Raw genomic sequence first — 21,923 nt, 5'->3', positions numbered from 1 at the left:
TTTGTGGACTAAAACAATGTAACGGTGACATCTGTGATGGTACTAAACATATTCTAGGTACTTACCAGTCAGCTTTCATCCTGGCATACGTCACTGCAGTGCTTCTCAACCTTTTGTGAGCTCTGGACCACTAACATATTTTGAACAATATTGTAATGGACCACCTGACCTCCCCACAAGAATATACAGTATAGGCACACTTCTCATAATTGATAAGAAAGCATAAGATACTTATTTTATTTTATATATTCATATTAAAAATGTATACTTAGTTGCGCACCACTGTTCTGCACCAAAAATAGCAGTTTTTCAAGCTCACAATGCTCTGCAGTGTGCCATGTTGTGAACTTGTAGATAGGCTTTTTCTGGTGCATGACCACCCACAACAAAGTATATCAAGCCCTTAACAGTCATTATTTCATTCCAACCTTCCTACACACACACACGTGCACGCACTCACGCACGCACGCACGCACACACGCACACACACACACTACACCTACAGTATTCGTTCAAAGATGATCTTAAATAGGATGGACTTATGCATTGTTACTTAAACATATTTGATGCTTTTAACAAACAATAAACATTTTCTCATGGACCACCTGTACCGTAATTATGCCATGGACCACTAGTGGCCCGTGGACTACTGGACTGGTTGAGAAACTGTGCCTTACTACAGTGGTCCCCTGAGGGGCACTTCTAGAACCACTGCCTTACTGCAGCATGCTGAACACAGGGACGTAGTGGAAAACACAGAATACTGTATCATTATTATGGGTATATCACATGGTACGCTGCTAGAGTGGAAACAACACATTTGCTTCAGTCCATTTCAAACTGTGCATAAACATTGTTTTAATGTCTATTTATTTATAGTAGTTTAGGCTCGGTTCAAGTGGCAACCTGATACTGTTACTGTACTACCATGCAAAATGGTCCTGTCAGCCAAGCTACAGTGAATCATTTTAAACTAGGAGTATCATTTCATATCAACCTCAACACCACCCTGTGGTCACACATTCCAGGGCAAGAAACTCTCACACATGCCTGACCTGGGTAGTAGTACTCGTAATGTGTGTATCTACATGGAACTTTGTTTGGTTACAGGTATAGTATACACAGGAACTGAGGAACATTATACATTAACATAAGCCTTTCTCTATCAATGTCTTAGAAGTGTACTACCAAGGAGGTAATGCCCATATCTGTCCACTTTTGTCTGTTAGCAGGACATCTCAAGCAGCTACGAATGGACTTGCACACATCTTGGTGAAAGGGTTGGTCCTGGGCCAAGGAAGAACTCATTAGTTGGCCAGAAGTGCGTCACAAAATGCACATAAGTTCTGAACAGAAAACCACACATGAGCTCAGGCCAGGGAGAACCGATTAACTGGTCACATGCATGATGAAGTTCTATTCAAAAAGGGGACATGGCGCCAGAGGCACTGAAACACGTTATAAACAAACTGCCACCTTTGTGGAGATCTGTACTGAAGTTAACTGAGCACATTTTGAAGGTCTACTCTAGAATAACCTACAGTATGATTTGAATTCTTTCTTGGCAGACCAGAAACAGGAAAGCATACAGTAAGCATACATTTTCTGTCCATAGTGATCAGTGTATAGTTGTTGGGTTGCATTCTGTGCTACTGACCTATGAAGTCTTACCTTGGAAAGGCACAAGAGAGGAGAGGAGATGACACTAACAAGTAGATGTCAATGAAAGATAGAATCTTGATTTCATAAACCCTCAAGCTTATTTATAGGGCCGGACTTACCTTTGGGCTAGTTTGGGCTGCATCTCTCTTACTGTGATTTTATAGAGCACATTGTGAAATATTTTGCTGTAAAACTGCATTAGTGCACTACTGGCTACTAGTGGCTGCATTCATTCAGCGACTAGTTGACTAGCCCTTGGGAGCATAAATCCGGCATTTTAACCCTGAGGTCCCTATTTTTGCATGTTATTATAGGCAAAACGTTTTATAGTAGCTCTACAAGCTTCAACAGGGCTCCACTACATCCTCAAACAATGTTCGAGCAGATGCCTGGCAACCAGAACCAACACATTTAGCAGTATTATTATAATTGTCCATAGCTGAATAGATCAACTACAAGCGCAGGTCTTTTATTATACATTATTAAGCCAACTAACAGTAATATCAAAAGACTGTTTGAGTGTAATTGTCACACTCACAAGACCATTTGTAATTTGGTGGGGGGGAAAAACATCTTTCTGCAATGCTGACATTTTGTATTTGTATAGTTTGTGGCCTCTCGGGACTTTGGAATCGTGTTTGGCTCTGCTTTGTTTTTTAGACTCCACAATGTGTGATTCAAATCTGGTAGAATGGGTGTGTAGCGCCCCCTATCCCACCCCGATCCACATGGGTTACAGGTGCTACATCTATTATTTCAAACCGACTTTGAGTACATAGAAAAGCACTGACTATATAAATTGTATTGCCATTTTGTGAAATGGGCCCCTTCCACAGCCTTTGGAAGGCAATCATAGCCAATCGGAATGGAATATGAAAAATCTGAAAGATACATGTTCACATAATCTGCATTATAGGCCAAAACATGAAGCAGACAGATATGGAACCACCATGAGGCCGATTTGAGAGATCCCTACTGGGAGTGTGCATGCAAAGTTTGACACCAGTTGGTCCAGAATGGTGTCTGAGATTGGGAGTCTTTTTTGCAGAGCCTGGGAGTCGATGGTCGCTGAGGGGGCGCTTGTTTTACAGGTTAGGTTAGGTTTCTGGTGTTGCAACGTTTCGGACGAATTGTCCTTCTTCAGGCAAGAGATTCTTGGAAAAGAAACCGAGGCTCTGCAAAAAAGGCAGTCCCGTCTGAGATTAGCTGCACACCACACAGACGTGTACACACACACACACACACACACACACACACACGCGCGCGCGCGCGCGCGCGCGCGCGCGCGCGCGCGGACGGACGGACACACGGATACATGGGAATGGGTGATTGTCTTCGCCTGTTGGCCTGGTGAAAACGATTACACCAATCAAGTTTCCTTGGCAACAACAAATTTGTTGTGCTCATCAGATACAGTATTGTAGTTTTCTGTAACAACAATTCCCTGAGATTTCGACTATGAAGAGATTTATTGTTTTGTTTGTTTGATATATTGTACAAACATCTCAAATGTCTCAAACACATTTCCACATGTACTTGACTGTACGTGTATACATGAGTGTGTGTGTGTGTGTGTGTGTGTGTGTGTGTGTGTGTGTGTGTGTGTGTGTGTGTGTGTGTGTGTGTGTGTGTGTGTGTGTGTGTGTGTGTGTGTGTGTGTGTGTGTGTGTGTGTGTGTGTGTGTGTGTGTGTGTTTTATCTGTGTGGTCTGCGTCTGTGATCCGTGTAACAGGCTGATTAGTATTTTATGAGGTCAGGGGTCAACAGGAGCACAGAGGAGTCACCCCCCTGCCCTGGGTCACCATGAGGAGAGACCTGTCAGAGAGACCAACACTCTCACTTTTACTGTCTCTCACACTACAATTTACGCCAGCTTCCTTCCTTCTCCTTTCTAACACCCCCCCTTTTCTCTTCTTTTTTCCTCTTTGTCCTCATCAGTGCCTCTATTTTTTATTGCTCTCACTTTCAACCGTCTTCCTCACACATTGGTCTCTTTCAGATAGGATCTCTCTCTCTGCCTCAGATAGAGTACAGTACTACAGACAGACAGACAGACAGACAGACAGACAGACAGACAGACAGACAGACAGACAGACAGACAGACAGACAGACAGACAGACAGACAGACAGACAGACAGACAGACAGACAGACAGGATCTCTCTGCCTCTGGTAGAGTACAGTACTGCAGACAGACAGACAGACAGGATCTCTCTCTGCCTCAGATAGAGTACAGTACTGCAGACAGACAGGATCTCTCTCTGCCTCTGCCTCCTTTGTCCCTGCCTCGATTTGTGCAGTCAACGCTGCCAGTAACATGGCAGTAATGTGATGATGACGATGTTGAAACAAGCACTTTATGCCGGCACTTTATATCCTAGCACTTTTTCTGAATGTAGCCTTTCTTATTTTTGATTCTATACCTGCACAAGATGCGCCCAGACCTCTGTTTATGCTATGGTGTCTCATGTCTGTTGTTGTCCTGTATTGTTTGTATTGTTTGTATGTTTTAAACCACTACTCTTGCTGTCAACCTAATTGCCCTTCTGGGACATTAATAAAGACCTTGAACCTTGAACCTGTTTGGGAACCAGTGCGATAGAGTAGCCTACAGCACTCTTTCTGCCTCATACACTATACTGTACGCATAGAGGAAACATGTTATTGTGCATCCTCTCTCTGCCGGCCTCTTCTTCTTTCTTGCTGCATTTCTACAGGCGCTCTGTCAATATATTCATTTCAATCTCTAGGCACACATATCATCAACACATAGCCTGTATGTGCTTTCTTAGTTTTTCTTTTGAGTGCTACCCCACACCCCAAAGGCACACACGCACGCCACACACACACACACGCACACACACACACACACACACACACACACACACACACACACACACACACACACACACACACACACACATGCTCCTGGGCTGCCTGAACCCATTGCACTGCCCCCTCCCCACTCACTTCCTGTTTAGAGGAACAATTAGGGGATTGTTCCAACTGCCCAGGGCACTATAAGGCTGATCTACTGCATCCACAAACTCATCTGGATGGGCCACAGAAACATCAATTAGGGGACATTCCTAAAAACCATTGGTCATTTTCTTGTTTATGCTTCTTAGCCATACTGTAAGACAGTTGTCCTCAAACCTTTTCATGTCAAGGACCCCCATATTAATATCTATTTGGCCACAGAACCACATCTGAAAATATCTGTGTCTGTCCGTCTGTCCGAGTACGGAAATAGCGTTTGTTGACCAGCAAGTGTCTGTCACACACACACACACACACACACACACACACACACACACACACACACACACACACACACACACACACACACACACACACACACACACACAGAGGCCAGGAAGGAGGGCTTGTACAGTACAGTACTACAGCACGAGTACAGTACAGCACCACTCAGTTCAGATGGGTCTGATATTCTGTTACCACCACACTCTGACACTGACAAAGGTTGGATAGCCGAAACGTTTGTATCTTCAGCCATATGGAGAAATAAAAATGTACCTTGTTGTCATTCTGAGTGTGACCCTTCGCTTGCCATTGTTTGTTAAAATGCTTAAAAAAACCTAAAAAATATCAAATGTATATAGGGTTAGTACTATAAGTTAGTGATTAAACTAACTAGCATCAAAATTAAAAAAAATTGATGCTATTAACTCATCATTTTGCTTAGCCCGTAGCTGTAGCACTTGCCGTAGCACTTGCCCTAGCCTCGATGACCTTTCAGGCGTATGCAAAGGCTCAACTTATGTAATTTAGATAGTTATGTTGACATAGCACTCTATACACATTTATACACATAGTTTCATTATATACATACTGTAGATATTCCACTGTTAGACGGATGTTAGGTTCGTAGCTTACGTATGATCCTTGATGACTATTGTTTATTGATTTGTAATTTGATGTATTAACATGTCGTCCACTCACAGTTAACAGTTTTTGTATGGAGTTGTGCTTTAAATGTACTGTAATTCTGCAAACTGTTAATAAATACTTCAATCAATCAATCAATCAATCGCTCTGGATTAGGAGCGTCTGCTAAATGCCTATATTATATTGTAACTTTCACACATTGTACTCAAATGAACGGCACACAAACAAAAAAGATTATTATGCTTTGTAAAATGTTTGACGGTAATAGTAATAGTATACTTTGAGTTGCAGTCAATGTTCTTAAATGCCATACCACCTTTAAGTATGTGGGAAAACAATATACAGTAAATGGCCATCTATTTTGTACTATTCCAAATGTTGCCTGTGTATCATGATGTACATGTTTTTTCTTCTGTTCACGTCATTTGTAAATATGATTCCACATGTTTTTACAGACTTCAGTCAATAGACCAGATGCAGAGCAGTATTTACAGGAAGAATGTTTATGGGTATCTACAGTACACATATAAACTAAAATGTCTAGAAGCTACTCGAGTTCTCAAATTCTGCCCGAACCCGAATCTACCCGACCCAACCCGACGTTTTTGGGCTGGGCCAGGCCCAATTTGCCCAAATGTATGCTAATTAGTCTGGCCGGGCCGAGCCTCGGGTTCAGTAAAAAAATAAAATCTACTACCCTAAAAAATGTGTTTCAACTGCCCCAATGGCCAAAATTCTATCGATCTGCTCAGTTCAAAGCTTGGATGTGTGACTTTGAGGACATGATAATGACCTTATCAGGTTTTTCAGCCCAGTAAGGCCAGGTTAGTGCCAAGCCTTAATTTCCAGGCCCGTTGAGAAGAAAGCTATGCTTTGTTTGTCAACCTGTGTATATTTAAGACCCAAAATAATATATTTCTAATAGTCAATAACAATATGTGTCCTGTTCATAAGGTTAATAAATAATCCTGTTCCAATGCGACACTGGTGGCGTTATCTACCCGGAAGATTATTTTGGTTGTGCTGATGGCATGATTTTGTCTATTACACAGGCTGAGAGGCGGGCTTACCGTGAGGCTGAGATGAGCATGATGGATGACCTATCAGAGGGTGACTTTCAGAAGGAGGAGGAGCCAGCCAGCCCTGTTGCCCCTCCCCCTCCGCAGCAACACACAGACCCTGCCTCGCCAAGCGTCGCCGTGACGCCCACACCAGAGCCTGCTGCCAGGGGAGACCAAGCCACACCCAGTGAGATGGAGTACCAGGTAGGGGTGCGACACTTAATCCAACTAATCAATTTAAATGATAACAAAAAATTATGGATTTTAAGGAAACTAGGATAGGGCAATGCCCGTTGGTAACGATGCCCGTTGGGAACACATGCCCCTTCGGCTATGCAATACCCAGAGTATTTAATGCAGTACTATTATCATAGTGCTTGGTGACTAGTCTTTGACTTCATAGGGCGATACTGTATCAGGTATCAGGTATCTCCATACATGGGCATACAAGGGTCACAGTCAGACGACTGACACAGAGACAGTCAGACCAATAGAGATTTCTGGATTTTCGGTTCAGCACAACCCACACACCCTCGGGGCCTTGACAGTACACACAACAAGTTTGAAATCGATCGGTAATTCATAGATACATTTATAAATAAAGAATAGATTTTCTAGAAGATAATAATACTAATAAACTCAACACATCGTGAGGCAGGTATAACAAACTGACCATGATGATGCATATTCTGTCACTATCTTTTATGTAAATACGCACTTGTGTGTGTGTGTGTGTGTGTGTGTGTGGGGGGGGGTGTGTGTGTGTGCGCGCATGTGTGTGTGCGTGTGCGTGCGTGTACAGGATGGCAGGGGCTTTGGCATCGGTTCACTTGTGTTTGGAAAGCTTCGGGGGTTCACGTGGTGGCCAGGGAGGATCGTGTCCTGGTGGATGAGCGGGCGCAGTCGAGCTGCAGACGGAACCCGTTGGGTCATGTGGTTTGGAGACGGCATGTTCTCTGTGGTAAGAAAAGCCATAACCACTTACTGTAAACCCTATACTTGGTTGACCTGAGTCCCTCGATCAGGCCTCTATACTAGTGAGTAGTGACTTTTGAAACCCCTCAATGAAACCTGACGATCCCTGGCTGGACCACACTTTAAAAAACACTGCTACACACTAACCCAAAATGAAATGAGCACTTTCATTACAAACATTTGTGCTAAATAAACGTTCAGTTCACACATTACTTACTCTGTCATTACTTAATGACAATACCTTTAAACAAATTAAATGAAATAGTAAAAACATGGGGAAGAGCGTTTCTTTTTCTTTTTAAATATATTTTTAGGGGCTTTTTGCCTTTATTGATAGAGTAAGTGGAGACAGACAGGAAACGAGGAGAGAGTGAGTGACTTACGGGCCGCCAGGCCGGCCCGGGCCCATGCTTCTTACTCGAAACAATTGCGAACCCCTACTGACAGTTTCACAAATCTGTTGCTGAGTTATTATTGCCAGACCTCTGGGAGAAGACCAGGCTGCTTTCCCAGCAACATACAGTACAGTATCTCATTGAGTAGGGATGCATCCACGTCCCTACCCTAGGAACCACAATCGCTTGAACATGATGGCCTCAGGCGATGGCCTCTCTGCAGCCTGCAGTGAACATGTCCTGGCATACAGTAAAATCCTTAGTGTTACTTCTTTGTTTTACTCTGAAAGTGTACAAATGTAAGCAAGTGGATCTGCTGGAAGGGTACATTTTTTTCACTCTTGGAGTTACAAATGAAAAAATGAACATTGGTGATGTTTGTGATCAACAATGATACCTAATAACCTGTTTGAATGTCTAAATTCTAACCATTGCATGAATATCATTCTGTCTTTTTCTCAGAGCGAAACAAATGATAATGATGAATAATTATCAATATAATATTCAGGGAAGACAGTTAGCCTACATTATAGTTGATGGGGCCATAAGGGACCTATAAAGATAATGGATACTACTTTCTACTTTGGTTAGTTCTGATTTCCCTCCCCCCTCTCTTTGTGTTTCCAGGTGTGTGTGGAGAAGCTCATGCCATTCAGCTCCTTTGCCTCTGCCTTCCACCAGCCCACCTACAACAAACAGTCCAAATACCGCAAGGCCATCTATGAGGCTCTTCAGGTAACACACACTCACTTACTCACTCACTCACACTCACTCACGGTAAATTATGTATTTATGTATATAGCGCTTTTATCCAAACCGCTTTACATAGATTGTGCATTACATTCACACACCAATGGTGGAGGAAACCATGCAAGGCACCAACCTGCTCACCGGGAGCAATAAGCCTATCTCACAGAATTTCCCCGCCCCCCTTAATACGCCCCCTTTCGGGGTTAGTGGTGATAGCGTGACGTCACTCCATAGACGCTACATGTTAACAGAGGTAATTTAAGAAGTCTACAACTTTTGTTTTCTCAAGGTAAGGTTTGTTCTATCTGTTCGAGCTGATTTACCATCTTGTTTGCTTCATAATAATATTGGTCTGTCACATTTTTACATTAGAAAATGTACTTAGATTCTCCAGAGAAAAAAACGTGTAAATGCTAATGTTAATGACACCACTATTTACCGGAAGTGGGCGTGAAAAGCGGGCTGTGAGTTAACATTTACTGCCAACTCTTTTCAGAGACAGCTTTTTGGCCTAGAACCAGAAGTAAAATCGTCTAGGCAATCTTTTTTAAGTCACCCGAAATGTAAATTTTGTAACCGCGATCAGTGTCGCTTTCGTTATGAGCTGTGAATAATGATCAAAAACTAAATCTGGGAAAAGAATCCGAGATAAAAGGGCTTTAAATTTTCAGTTAACATTGAAGTTAATTAACATTGAGGGGAACTTTCTCACTGACGGACCATTTCCTGTTTAGCGATCGCCTAGCAACGGAGACGCCACTAGACTGTGATCTGGACAGCGATCTCACTGAAAAAAAAAATCGTCAAAGTCGTTCTTGGCAGACACACATCCAGGTTTTTTCCCCGGTCAAACAAGGAATGACGTGACGTTGATCCCCTTCCCCTATTCGCTCATACTAGGAAATGACGTATAGGCAGAAGCTTCCACATTACACAATACTTATTCATTACTCATGTCCTCCCTTTGGTGTCAAATTGTCAATACATACCTGAAGAAACAAATCATCTTCAGGGAACTATAATTGTAACCACATGAACTCTAGTCTCCCTATACTACAGTATAGCTAACATTGAGCTTGTAGATGTGCTACTTTCAGTCAAGTATAGAGCACCGAAGTCCTGACGTCACTGTCAGTAGAGGGCGCCAGTCCACAGGTTTGTGTACTTTTTATTTGCATTGAAATCGCCATAGGGGGATTTTAGATCTCTTCATATAAGAACGGTGTTTGAAAAATAAACCGATCATCCGGCCTTTTCACTCATATGGATATGAAGCATCGACTGAAGGTGGAAATGTACAAATATACCCAAAGAGTAACACAATAAGCGTTAGAAACAAGTCAAACAACCCAGAGACTACATTTCCGGGTAGGCGGTGGTTGCAGCTGCCCGTCGCACAACAGAAACTGACATGTTAATTACGTTTTTCTTTAATTTCTTTTATTGATATTTAATGTTTTGTGGTTAGTACGAGTCGAGTCACCGCCAGCTGAGCTTACGTCAACGAGGAATCTCAGGAACGCAATGTGTTGACAGCTGGGCGTATATTAGCAGCGACATTGCTTTCATATGTAGTTTCAAGGCTTTTGCGGCCAAAGTAATTCCATTTTCTCCAGAAACTGGCTGTATCAAATATGAATGGACACCATTAACGACGCACAGCCACCCCCCTGACAGAAAGGCCGGGATGATCGGTTTATCTTTCAAACACAGTTCTTATATGAAGCGACCTAAAATCGCCCTATGGTGATTTCAATGCAAATAAAAAAATACATGAACCTGTGTACTGGCGGACCCTACTGAAAGTGACGTCAGACTTCGGTGCTCTATAGAGCCCTGTGGAACACCGGCGTCAACTAAGCATAACAGGGTTTTAATGTTTCCTGTCTGAACACAAAATATGAATTCAAAATAAATAAATAACAGGGTTTAAATGGTTAACAGAACAGAGAAGAGTCCTGCACGAGTCCAATTTTGACAACCCGCGCCCGCCCCGTCCGTCAATAATCAGAACCACGGGTCGACCCGATACCCGCGATTACCGGTATATCAAAATACGAACTAGTTCTGCCCCGCCCGTCAAATAATGGACCCATTGCCAGCCCCGATACCCATTCGTATCACTGGCACCTCTCGCTATTTTTTACTTTATTTCATCCAACACCACATGTGATGTGGTGTGGTGGTGGTGGGCGAGCGGTGGTGGTGGTTTGTCACGTCTCAGAAGACAGTTGAGTTGACTGAGTATAGTAGGCTACTATATTATTATCACAACATAAAGTTATATCATGATTTCGACAAGGATAGGATGATTTTAAAAAAAGATTAGCCTGATGACCGTCTTAAATGAATCCTAGACTATGTCTGTATCAGACATTACTTTAGAACTTTAGTTCAACTTTCAGAGTGACGCATTACTTTACCTGGGTTAGCTTACATCTTGTACTTGAATGTTGACATTATAATTCCTTGGTGTTTCATTAGCGTGAGGTGACGAAAATAGGTTACAGGTCATAGTGATAAAAACCACACGTGAAATTCTACGATAAGGATGCAAGGATTTGGCCGTGATGTCACTGCTATGCAACACAGAAGTAGCACAGCAGCAGAAAGAACGCCATTATGAAGGAATTGTCAGTGATGTGACATCACTGGCGATTCCTTTTCCAAGCTCACAAGTTGTTAGCTTGTAGATCTGACATGTTTTCCAAATGTTCTATAATGTCTTCCCTGCCAGGGGCCTACATGGTCAACATTGTGACGCCAGTGTTAAGTGGTTAATATCCACTCCATGTGTTTTTTGTTTTTTTTAAGATTTCTTTGGCGTTTTGCCTTTATTGATAGGGTACAGTAATTAGACAGGAAAGGGGGCTCGGGGGTCGAACCCGCGGCACGCCGTCCGGCTGGCTTGGCAGTCTAGGTGCCCAGACGGTTGAGCTAACCACCCGCTTCATGTGTGTTTGCCCAGGTGGCGAGTACCCGGGCGGGCAGGCCCTCGCCCTCCGCTGATGAGGGCAGTGATGGGTTGGAGCTTCAGACCAGACAGATGATAGAGTGGGCCAATAAAGGCTTCCTACCCAGTGGTCCCAAGGGACTGGAGCCCCCAGAGGGTACACGCACGCACGCACGCACGCACGCACGCACGCACGCACGCACGCACGCACGCACGCACGCACGCACGCACGCACGCACGGACGCACGCACGCACGCACGCGCGCGCACGCACGCACGCACACACACACACACACACACACACACACACACACACACACACACACACACACACACACACACACACACACACACACACACACACACACACAATTACAATTTTGTTAGAAGAAAAAATAAGAAGACGTTTGGGAGCCAGGAGGGAGAAGAGTCTAGCACGTGTTAGCTGATCTAAGTGAGCAGGAAGGGTTCACAATTCGCACGCACGCACACACACACACACACACACACACACACACACACACACACACACACACACACACACGTTTCAGCCAGGTGGCAGCTAAGGTGAACAAATATGCGAATACATAAAAAGTACACACACCACAGATCACATACAGAGACACTTAAGATGAACTCACACAGACATTCAGTACACCGAGATATAACCTTTCAGGTATTCAAGCTTCCATTGTTTTGTACTGATCCGTGAACCAGGTGCATACAGTCTAGAGTTCAGCTTTTGTAATGAAGCTGAATTCAAGCCGTGCCTTTGCACTGTGGCATCAGACACTAATGTTTGGATGCTTTGGATGTAAAAAATAAAAAACAACTTAATACCTACTAAGGTTAATATGAGCATCAAAGAAATATTTTAAATACTTTTTATTAGCACGTGGATTCCATATATTCCATAGGGCTGGACCACACATGGACATGTGACATCATCAACTTGCGACAGGAGCGGCTCCTATTGAGTGAAAGATTCTACATTTATGAAAGAAATAAAATATTTAAGGTGTTTTTATTATTTTATTTTAGTCATAGAGGGGAAGTATAATGTTTTAAGGCATATTTGTCTTATTAGCCAAGGATCCTTTTAAGTAATTACAAGGACACAGTAAAAAGCTAAATAATAATAACAGCAACAGTTTACTAAGCCTTGGTCACAGCACTTCTCAAAAGCACTTCTCACCCTAACCACTTAACAAGTCAGATGGGTGGATTGCATGCATTTTCCGAGCATGTTTATTTTAATATAATGTCCAATGAATCATTCAATTGTGTTTTGAACTTAAAGAAGGTCCAAGGCAATTCTGTTCAGTTCAAGTAGAAAAAAAATAATTCCATAAAAAGCAAGGGTTTTTTGTTGACCTACGCATTTCAGCCTGAGGCCTTCATCAGAGTCCTCTTCTTTAAGTTATTTTTTTGAGTGGTGTAAACCACTCCTACAACTGGCTTTGTTAGTTTACGTGTCTGTCTGTTTGTCTGTCTGTTCGTACCAAAAAATGAGCATGGTTGCTATGGTCACCCAGTTCACACAGGTGTGATTTCATTACGTCAGACATTACGTCAGACCACAGCTGATCAGTCTATATAAGACCTTACACCACTCAGTTCACACGGGTGTGATTTTTTTTTGTTTACAAAGGAATTTAAATTTAAAAGAACCCACAAGTAGGCCATACATGGCCTACTTGTGGGCACGGCGCAAGTTGGCGAGAGAGAGTGCATGTCTAGTTCTTGTATCTGATCAATTGTGTTTTGGCTTGGAACAATGGAAGTAACATTGTATACTATTTTAAACAAACATTTAGGAGCCCACTTGCGATACCCTCACAGCCCATGCAGGTTGAGAGACAGTGTTAAAGTGGTTATGGAAGGTGTGGTGTGGTGATGTAGTGATGAGGCTTTGCGGAGTGCTGCATGGTCCTGTGATGAGGACAGAGTGGGAGGAGATACTGTAGGCTGACTCTGTTCTTCTCCACAGAGGAACAGAACCCATATAAGGAGGTACCATACCATGAAATGTGGGCGGAGCCAGAGGCAGCGTACACGCCCCCCCCTCCAGCCAAGAAACCTCGCAAGAATGCGGTGGAGAAGGTCAAGATCATCCGAGAGGTGATCGACGAGGGGACCAGAGGTACATAATTTGGACGTATTGATTTTACGTGATGCTTCTTGTATTTATTGATTACAAAACCCTAACGGTAACCCCTGTCTAAACCAGGGGTTCAGTTCGAGACCCAACAGAGAAATTTGGTGTCTCCCCACTGACAAACCTACTAAAATGCATTACGGATTCATTAACCACCAGTCCTATTTCACAAATAGTGAGAATGGCCAATCTATAAGAACATTCACTTCACCCTTTTCAACTTTTCGATTTGCTCAGATACATATGACGTAAATTCTCCATTCATTGTCAATGGCATTTAATGTTTGTGTTAGGACAAAAATCTACTATAGCTGAATATAGGAGGGGATAGCGCCTCAAAGCTGTGTCAGCACCAGTAGAGAAGTGATAAATACAGTCTTAGTTCTCAGGAGCTGATTTCTTTGTCTATGACAAAGGAATCTGTGTGCTATGACCCATTCCTGGTTGTGTGTTAGTGTTCATTAATGACAGTGCATCTCCTTTGTTCTTGTTTTCAGAGAGACTCATTTCTGAGGTCAAACAGAAGACCAGGAACATGGAAGGTAAAGGTGTTCTGGAAGCAAAGAGCATAGGGCGTCTGAGTAAGGGTTGGTCTGGCGTTAATGACTCAAGACCTGTATACTTCATCATCCAGCGAACAGCGGAAAAAGCTGATCTACAAACTCATAATACATTGCGATGTGACGTATTGTGAGCTTGTAGATTGGCTTTTTTTTAACCATTTTCTTAAATGTTGAAAAGGATTTGAACATAGAAGAAGAGACAAACGAGCACTCTCAGTCAAAACAATGCAGTTTACCGGGTGCACGGCTCACAAAGAATCACTGTAGTAGAGAAATAGCCAACACTCCAAAGTCACAGTGACTACACCGCTGACCTACTTGAGCACATGAGAGAGCTGATATTTCTATCTTTCAAACACTGCTCTCTGTTGCTCTCAATTACAAAGTAACATGAACATGAAAATGTTCAAACAGGTGTTTCTTAACCACAATTGCAATTAAAGAAAGCACTCGCACATTAAAGGGTGGAAAAATTGTTGCTTCTGTTGAGTGATACAACACATGGAGGCAGACATAAAACATTTAGGCATGAAGCCAGCATCAGTGTATGCTATGGTGACCCTATAAGGAATACTGTCTTGTCATACACTGAGGATGGCTTGATGAAATCATCTGGAATCTGTGTTACCATGACAGTATTCAGGAGACAGGACAGGAAGCATATTGTGTGTTCAACATATTCCCTTGTGCTTGAGAATTGTTCTCTCTTGAAGTGACATAATAAAGTGTCACCATTTCAATACAACTTGCAGATGAATTGCCAACTTAGTTTTCAAACCTATTCTAACAGTTTTAAAGGAAATGTGGATTAGTCAAACCACCAAAACTGTGGTCTGACATATCTACTGGAAAAAAGCGGTGGAAAAAATCAATGGTGCAATACATATCAACTTGCAAAATGCTAAACATGTTTATTTTGTATTGTTTATCATAGTTGTGTGTCTCTCTCTCTGATGTTCTACCTGCAGATATCTGTATTTCCTGTGGCAGTCTCAATGTCTCTCTGGAGCACCCTCTCTTTATAGGAGCCATGTGTCAGAGCTGCAAGGTAAGCAATGCAGTGGACTTCTGCAGTCAGCGGCAGCTAAACAAAACTCTATGTACTTAGTGCTACTGAATGAATGGTGATATTGACAAACGCTCTCACACATGCACACGCATGCACGCATGCACACACCTCACTCAGGCACACTCAGACACACTCTTTCTATAAATCAGGTACAGACAGCCACGATCAAACACATGCATGCATGCACAGGAGCGCACAAACTCACACTCACTCAATCCACCCAAACAAAAATGTTACACATTTACAAAAAATAATCCACTCGAATAATCACACACAGAGACACTCACTTCGATTGTTCACACATTCATACATGCTGTACACAAACACGCACGCACAAATGCACTTCCTCTGACCGTGTGGGTTTTGTACTGTGGTAGAACTGTTTCCTGGAGTGTGCCTACCAATACGACGACGATGGCTACCAGTCCTACTGCACCATCTGCTGTGGAGGCAGGGAAGTGCTCATGTGTGGCAACAACAACTGCTGCAGGTCAGAGCACTGCATATACCAGCACTTCTCAACCTGTGGGTTGTGAGGATATCGCAACAATAAAAGTTTAATGATAATATATATCTTTTTTACAATTATGGAGAAAAGAAAACATGTTTTTTCTTTAAAATGTTGAAAAGTGATGTGATACCGATAAATAATAACTTTTAAATATACTGCATTAATTCCATTGATCCAAGCCGGAGCACAATCCCTTAATTGGTCATTAAAATGAACATGCTCTGAAAATTAACGCAGGCTTTTGAGCTTTTCAAGTGGGCCCTGATCCAGAACCACTGGTCTATACTTTTTTAAAGCTTGCATCACAAATTCCATCATTTTGGAGTTTGCTTAATATAATAGTTTATTCAGGTGTCATACAGTAGAGTGGAGATAGCAGATTGGAGATGTACTGTGGAGCTATTTTAAAATTAAATTTATATTTCACTGGTCAAACCAAGCATCTGTCTAAACAATATGCTAAATATTATTCTTAGCATTTGTGGTAAAGCAAAATCTAAATAAAACATATGTGAAGTAACCAACATAATATCTGATTCTGGATAGAGGTGTTCTAGGGGGTGAAGTGGAGGCAAGTTGAATATTCAGACTGCGGTGGAAAATGGGGAGTGTCTCTGCAGTCCTTTATTTCACTGCCTGGGAGCCTGAAGGGAGAAATATCTAGGACGTGTAGGGCGTTGGCCATGGCGTTTTAGGCCAGGGAAGGGACGACAGACTTCCTGTGTTAGTTGATCTAAGTCAGCATTAAGGGGCTCTGAGGGTTTCAGATAACCAAGGAGCTGGCGGAGCCCCGGAGAGAGGGCAGTGATGGTCAAGGGCAGATGAAATGCAGAGGTGCAGAGTGCAGAGGACGGAGTAGGCTGCAGAGTCCGTTAAGAGGAAGGAGATGGTAGAAGAAGAGGAGAGAGGAGGGATTTTGAGTGAGACCTCAGGTGATGGCAGGTTAAGGTTGGATGGAGATGGTTTTAAAGTGGTGCTGTGAGGCCTAAAGGAGGATAAGTGAGGTTAGAGGGAGAACAAGCTCTAGGGCTCCAATTTCGTCTCCGCAATTCAGCCGCTGCCCGAAAATTACGAATATAGGAGCTTTCTCTGTCCCTTAATGCGATTCCACGCATTTGTTCGTTCAGTTTCATCATCCCATAGCGCAAATGGCGTTTAATCCAATTGACCGACCTTTCCTTTCCGCTTGATACCGTTTCGTAGAGACGGCCTACACGATCGATCTATATACCAAATGAAAGCCCGAATTTCGTAGTACTTTGTACATTTTTTTTTAAATTGAGCAAGATTTGAGCGAGTTGTGACTCAATGAAAAGACGAGTGTTCTTGGCTCTGTGCGGGGTGGAGGAAAAAAAAGAGGGGGGGGGGGGGGAAGCAACGCAACACTCTTCCATGGGCTATAGACCGTAAGGCTATGAAGCAATATAGCACTAATGGGCAACGGATAAGGGATCTCTTAAAGGCAATGGCACGTGGACTGGTGATTGGTTAAATTTGGTTTAATTATTGTAACGCCCAAACCACACCTATGCATAATATAACGGGTAACGGAGGTGTTTTAGGGATTTAGACCAACTTTAGTGGGGGAACACCCCTTCCCCACTGCTAAATCCCAAAACAGTGTATTTAGAAAGATGAGACGAAATTGGAGCCCCTAGTCTACAGAACACAAGGCCCAGGCACATTAGCAGCTCTATATGTAGGAGGTAATAGCCTGGGAGAGTGGGTGAAGTTAAATGGTTTCTGAGAGAGCGACACAAGTAGCTGGCTCAGGGTTTATCCAAGTCTCAGTGAGAGCAATTTTAGGAATTGCAGAGACTGTACTAGGGAGGCATGGGCTGAAATTAATTAAGCTTTCTTGACTGCTGATTGGCAGTTAAAGAGCCCTCCCTCCATAAGGATGTGGTGACTGGGTGATCTAGATGGATAGATAAGAGTAGAGTAGAGCTTACATTATACATTTTGTCTGATATTGTCATTTGGAGCGACTTGGATGATGCTAACAATATGTTCCTCTATGTTCGGGGTGTGTGTGTGTGTGTGTGTGTGTGTGTGTGTGCGTGTGCGTGTGCATGTGTAGGTGTTTCTGTGTGGCGTGTGTAGATCTGTTAGTAGGGGAGGGATGTGCAGCGGCAGCAATCAAAGAGGATCCGTGGAACTGTTTCATGTGTGGCTCTGGCCCCCGCAACACATTTGGGTTGCTACGGCGACGGGACGACTGGCCCTCACGACTACAGCTGTTCTTCGCCAACAACCACGAACAGGATTTTGTGAGTGGAGAGAGTGTGTGTGCATGTGAGAGAGAGAGAGAGAGAGAGAGAGAGAGAGAGGGTATGAGAGAGATAAAATATATCGTAATATGCTGTAACTAATTTCTCTTTCATTCTGTTTGAGTCCCTGTCCTGCCCTTCCTCTTTGATTCACTATATCTATCGATCTATCGTCATGGAATTCTGTATCATTTAGTAATTGTTATGGCAAACTGAGTCGGAGACACTTTACATTTTAAGATAGAAGTTTAATACATGAGCTCATGGGAGAAGTAATAACCCACTAAGACCTCACGTTAGCTTTTAATCACTTTAACCATCATTTTAAACTTTAGCTATTAAAAAATAGCAGATATACAAGCTCATAGTGCAGCACTTGGTGCCACGCTATGAGCTTGTAGATCTGCTATTTTTGAAAAATTGTGAAAACATGTGCGAATCTTTGAATATATATTCTTTCACAGTGAACGTTTTTAACTCAACTATTTGCTTCTGGGGGGTCCCTGGAACAACATATTTTGAGACCAAATGCATATCATTCTGGGGGTCCTGAAAATAAAGGCCCAGCCCTACCTGGGCCCTAACTGGGCTGGCCCGAGGCCCTGCATGGCCTTACTAATTAGCACACATTTTACCCCTACCCGGCATGAAAAAAGGTCCATATATGGGCATTCCCAGACCTGTTGTTTTTATTTTTTATTTAACCAGTAAAAACACATTGAGACTGCGTCTCTTTTACAGCGCGACCTTGCGCGACCTTTTTCAGCGCGACCTTGCCATAGGTATAATGCTACCACAATGTACTACTTACTTACCTATACTTACTTATACTTACCTATCTACTTACTTACCTATCTACTTACTTACTTACTTACTTACTATATTTGTCTGTCTATAACAGGAGCCAGCCAAACTGTATCCTCCAGTAGCAGCAGAGAAGAGGAAACCAATCAAAGTCCTCTCTCTATTTGATGGCATCGCCACAGGTGTGTGAGATATGTGTGTGAGATGTGTGTGTGTGTGTGTGTGTGTGTGTGTGTGTGTGTGTGTGTGTGTGTGTGTGTGTGTGTGTGTGTGTGTGTGTGTGTGTGTGTGTGTGTGTGTGTGTGTGTGTGACATTGGAGGCAGCTGTCACAATGTTGCTCTGTGTCTGTTGTCAAGGGCAGCAGATGAAAACAAGTTAAGGGACTGTTTTCTTCTCTGTGATTGTTTATTAGGTCAGCAGTGTGGCATTTTTTGTGTGTGTGTGCGTGCATGTGTGCGTGCGCGCGCGCGTGCGTGCGTGCATGTGTGCGCATGTGTGAGAGCACATACCGTACGCATGGTTAAGTGTGCTTTTGTGACTTCCAAAAGTCCTCATATTGTAATTACTTATCTTTATGGATGCTAAGGTTCCGTTAGGCATAAAACAAATATATATAGAGATTAGTGATGGCCATTAGGAGAAATTGTATTAACCGGTAACCGCTAGTCCTTACTGATGAATTACCGATTAATTGTTAAGGAGTTGCTACACCAGTGGGTCTCAAAGTGTCCTTGTATGTGTTCCAAATGGCCCCCTATACGGTATAACTCTTGAGAGTGTACAACATGGAACCAAATGGACCCATACAGGTCAATTTGGTTCCATTTGTACACTCCAGAGTTATGGGGGTCCTTGAAATGAAACAGTTTGATAACCACTGCACACTAAATGGAACAGAGCCTTAATTAGTGTCATCGATTACACCTGTGATGGAAGTAGGGAAGCGGCCCGGAAGTAGGAAGCGTTGTTCTGTGTGCATAGAGCCTATTCTAATAGTTTGCCTTGCGCTCAGGTATGCTGGTGCTGAGGGACCTGGGCATCCAGGTGGAGAGGTACGTGGCCTCAGAGGTGTGTGAAGACTCCATCACGGTGGGCCTCGTCAGGCACCACGGGCGCATCATCTATGTGGGCGACGTTCGCAATGTCACCCACAAACATGTGAGTTGAGTTTAGCCACTTAAACCCTATAGCAGTGATTCTCAACCTGCGGGCCGGGGACCACTGGTGCGCCGTGACTCTGTGAGGGTACTGCAAGTACTCCAAATAATAGGCAAAACACTAAGATTTTATATAACATTAATATGAGAAAATATAGGCCTATATGTAAATAAAATCACACTTGTGTGAAGTGAGGGGCAATCTTATCATCGTACATCATCATCATCTCATTCCGGTCAATCAGAATTGTCCATTCATTGTCAATGGGATTTAATGTTTGTGTAGGACAAAGTTTGTGCACATAAACCAAAAGCTGGACATAAAACTAGAGTGTAAACACAAACATTGCAAAAGTCAGGATTGGCCAGAATGAGATGATGTATTATGATGTCTCTTCACACGGGTGTGAAGTGACAGGGAGTAGTTCACTCAAACAATGACTTATTTCTATCAATTATCAATGTTTTCCGTGTCCACCAAATCGTTTTGGTTCCCACAGCGCATCAGCTATTTTCACTAGTGCTAGGTTTGGCTTTAATCCATAGCAGGCCTCTGTGTAATCTCCTCCCAGCTCCCATGTGAGCTCACATTGCCTGATTAAATAGAACTGTTGATCACTTCAGACAAGCTAGACCCCAGTGGAACCCAGTAGAGCCAGAACAATTGTGTTTTAAGAGATTATGCAACCCAGAACTCATCGTTTCCTCGGAACGCGGACACGGGTGGGAATTCAGCGTTCAGTGAAACAAAAATGATCTTTCCACCACACTGGTGTGCATTAAATTATGAAAAGTCTTTCCATCAGAGAATTGAACTGAAAGATTATGTTTTCTTCCTGCATTATCAGGCTAGTATCAACGTGTTCTGTCTGTATGGTGCTGTTGACATGAGCTGTGTGTGTAAGTCAGATCCAGGAGTGGGGACCATTTGACCTGGTGATCGGGGGGAGTCCCTGTAATGACCTGTCCATAGTCAACCCTGCGCGCAAGGGCCTCTTTGGTAAGAAGCTTTGTCAAAACCGGCTACTGTAAATAAGCTATTATGTGATTCCCCCCCCCCCATTTTCTTCTTATTCTATTACTTATTATTACTTATTTATTTGTATTGTTGTCCACGCTGTTGAGGGTATTATTGGCAATAATTGCAAGGCCTGTAAGGTCACTACCACTTGTATTGTAGGCAATATATTTGTGACAATAAACAACTTGAAACACATTGTCATTAGCTGCTTGATCACTGTATGTATTCTAATGTCTCTTTGGAGAATTGAATTCAGCAAAAAGCATCATTACATCGCTATATCCCGTTACATCGGCTTCTCTCTTCTCTGTGTCTCTCCTCTCTCTTCTGTCAGAGGGCACTGGGAGGCTGTTTTTTGAGTTTTACCGGCTGTTGCACGAGGCGCGGCCAAAACCAGGGGACGAACGTCCCTTTTTCTGGCTGTTTGAGAACGTGGTGGCCATGGGAGTCAGCGACAAGAGGGACATCTCACGCTTCCTGGAGGTTGGACACGCACGCACTCACACACACACACACACACACACACACACACACACACACACACACACACACACACACACAATGACATAAACAAATGAACACTGTCACAGTAGTAGCCAAAAGGCACAAAATGAAGTTAAGGAGAGCAGACAAACTTACAGTGAGCTTCACTGCCCCCCGGTGGTGG

The 21,923-nt window shown here is 43.1% G+C and overlaps 1 protein-coding gene across 4 annotated transcripts in view; it reads left to right on the top strand.

The window, feature by feature from the left end:
* Positions 1 to 21,923, top strand: part of dnmt3aa (DNA (cytosine-5-)-methyltransferase 3 alpha a) — a 54,512-nt gene that overhangs the window by 29,621 nt on the left and 2,968 nt on the right. For all 4 annotated transcript variants that reach the window (XM_079525540.1, XM_079525539.1, XM_079525537.1 and 1 more), the window contains 13 exons: positions 6,622 to 6,834; positions 7,433 to 7,591; positions 8,628 to 8,735; positions 11,719 to 11,860; positions 13,693 to 13,845; positions 14,358 to 14,402; positions 15,392 to 15,471; positions 15,870 to 15,982; positions 18,084 to 18,273; positions 19,175 to 19,259; positions 20,091 to 20,236; positions 21,145 to 21,235; positions 21,591 to 21,739. In XM_079525540.1, coding sequence (XP_079381666.1) covers positions 6,622 to 6,834; positions 7,433 to 7,591; positions 8,628 to 8,735; positions 11,719 to 11,860; positions 13,693 to 13,845; positions 14,358 to 14,402; positions 15,392 to 15,471; positions 15,870 to 15,982; positions 18,084 to 18,273; positions 19,175 to 19,259; positions 20,091 to 20,236; positions 21,145 to 21,235; positions 21,591 to 21,739 — 1,674 coding nt within the window. The remainder of the gene's footprint in view (positions 1 to 6,621; positions 6,835 to 7,432; positions 7,592 to 8,627; positions 8,736 to 11,718; positions 11,861 to 13,692; positions 13,846 to 14,357; positions 14,403 to 15,391; positions 15,472 to 15,869; positions 15,983 to 18,083; positions 18,274 to 19,174; positions 19,260 to 20,090; positions 20,237 to 21,144; positions 21,236 to 21,590; positions 21,740 to 21,923) is intronic.

The sequence above is a fragment of the Electrona antarctica genome (assembly GCF_951216825.1).
Source record: "Electrona antarctica genome assembly, chromosome: 17".
NCBI lineage: Eukaryota > Metazoa > Chordata > Actinopteri > Myctophiformes > Myctophidae > Electrona > Electrona antarctica.
The sequence above is the reverse complement of the archived record's forward strand: the minus strand, read 5'-3'. Positions and strand labels throughout refer to the sequence as shown.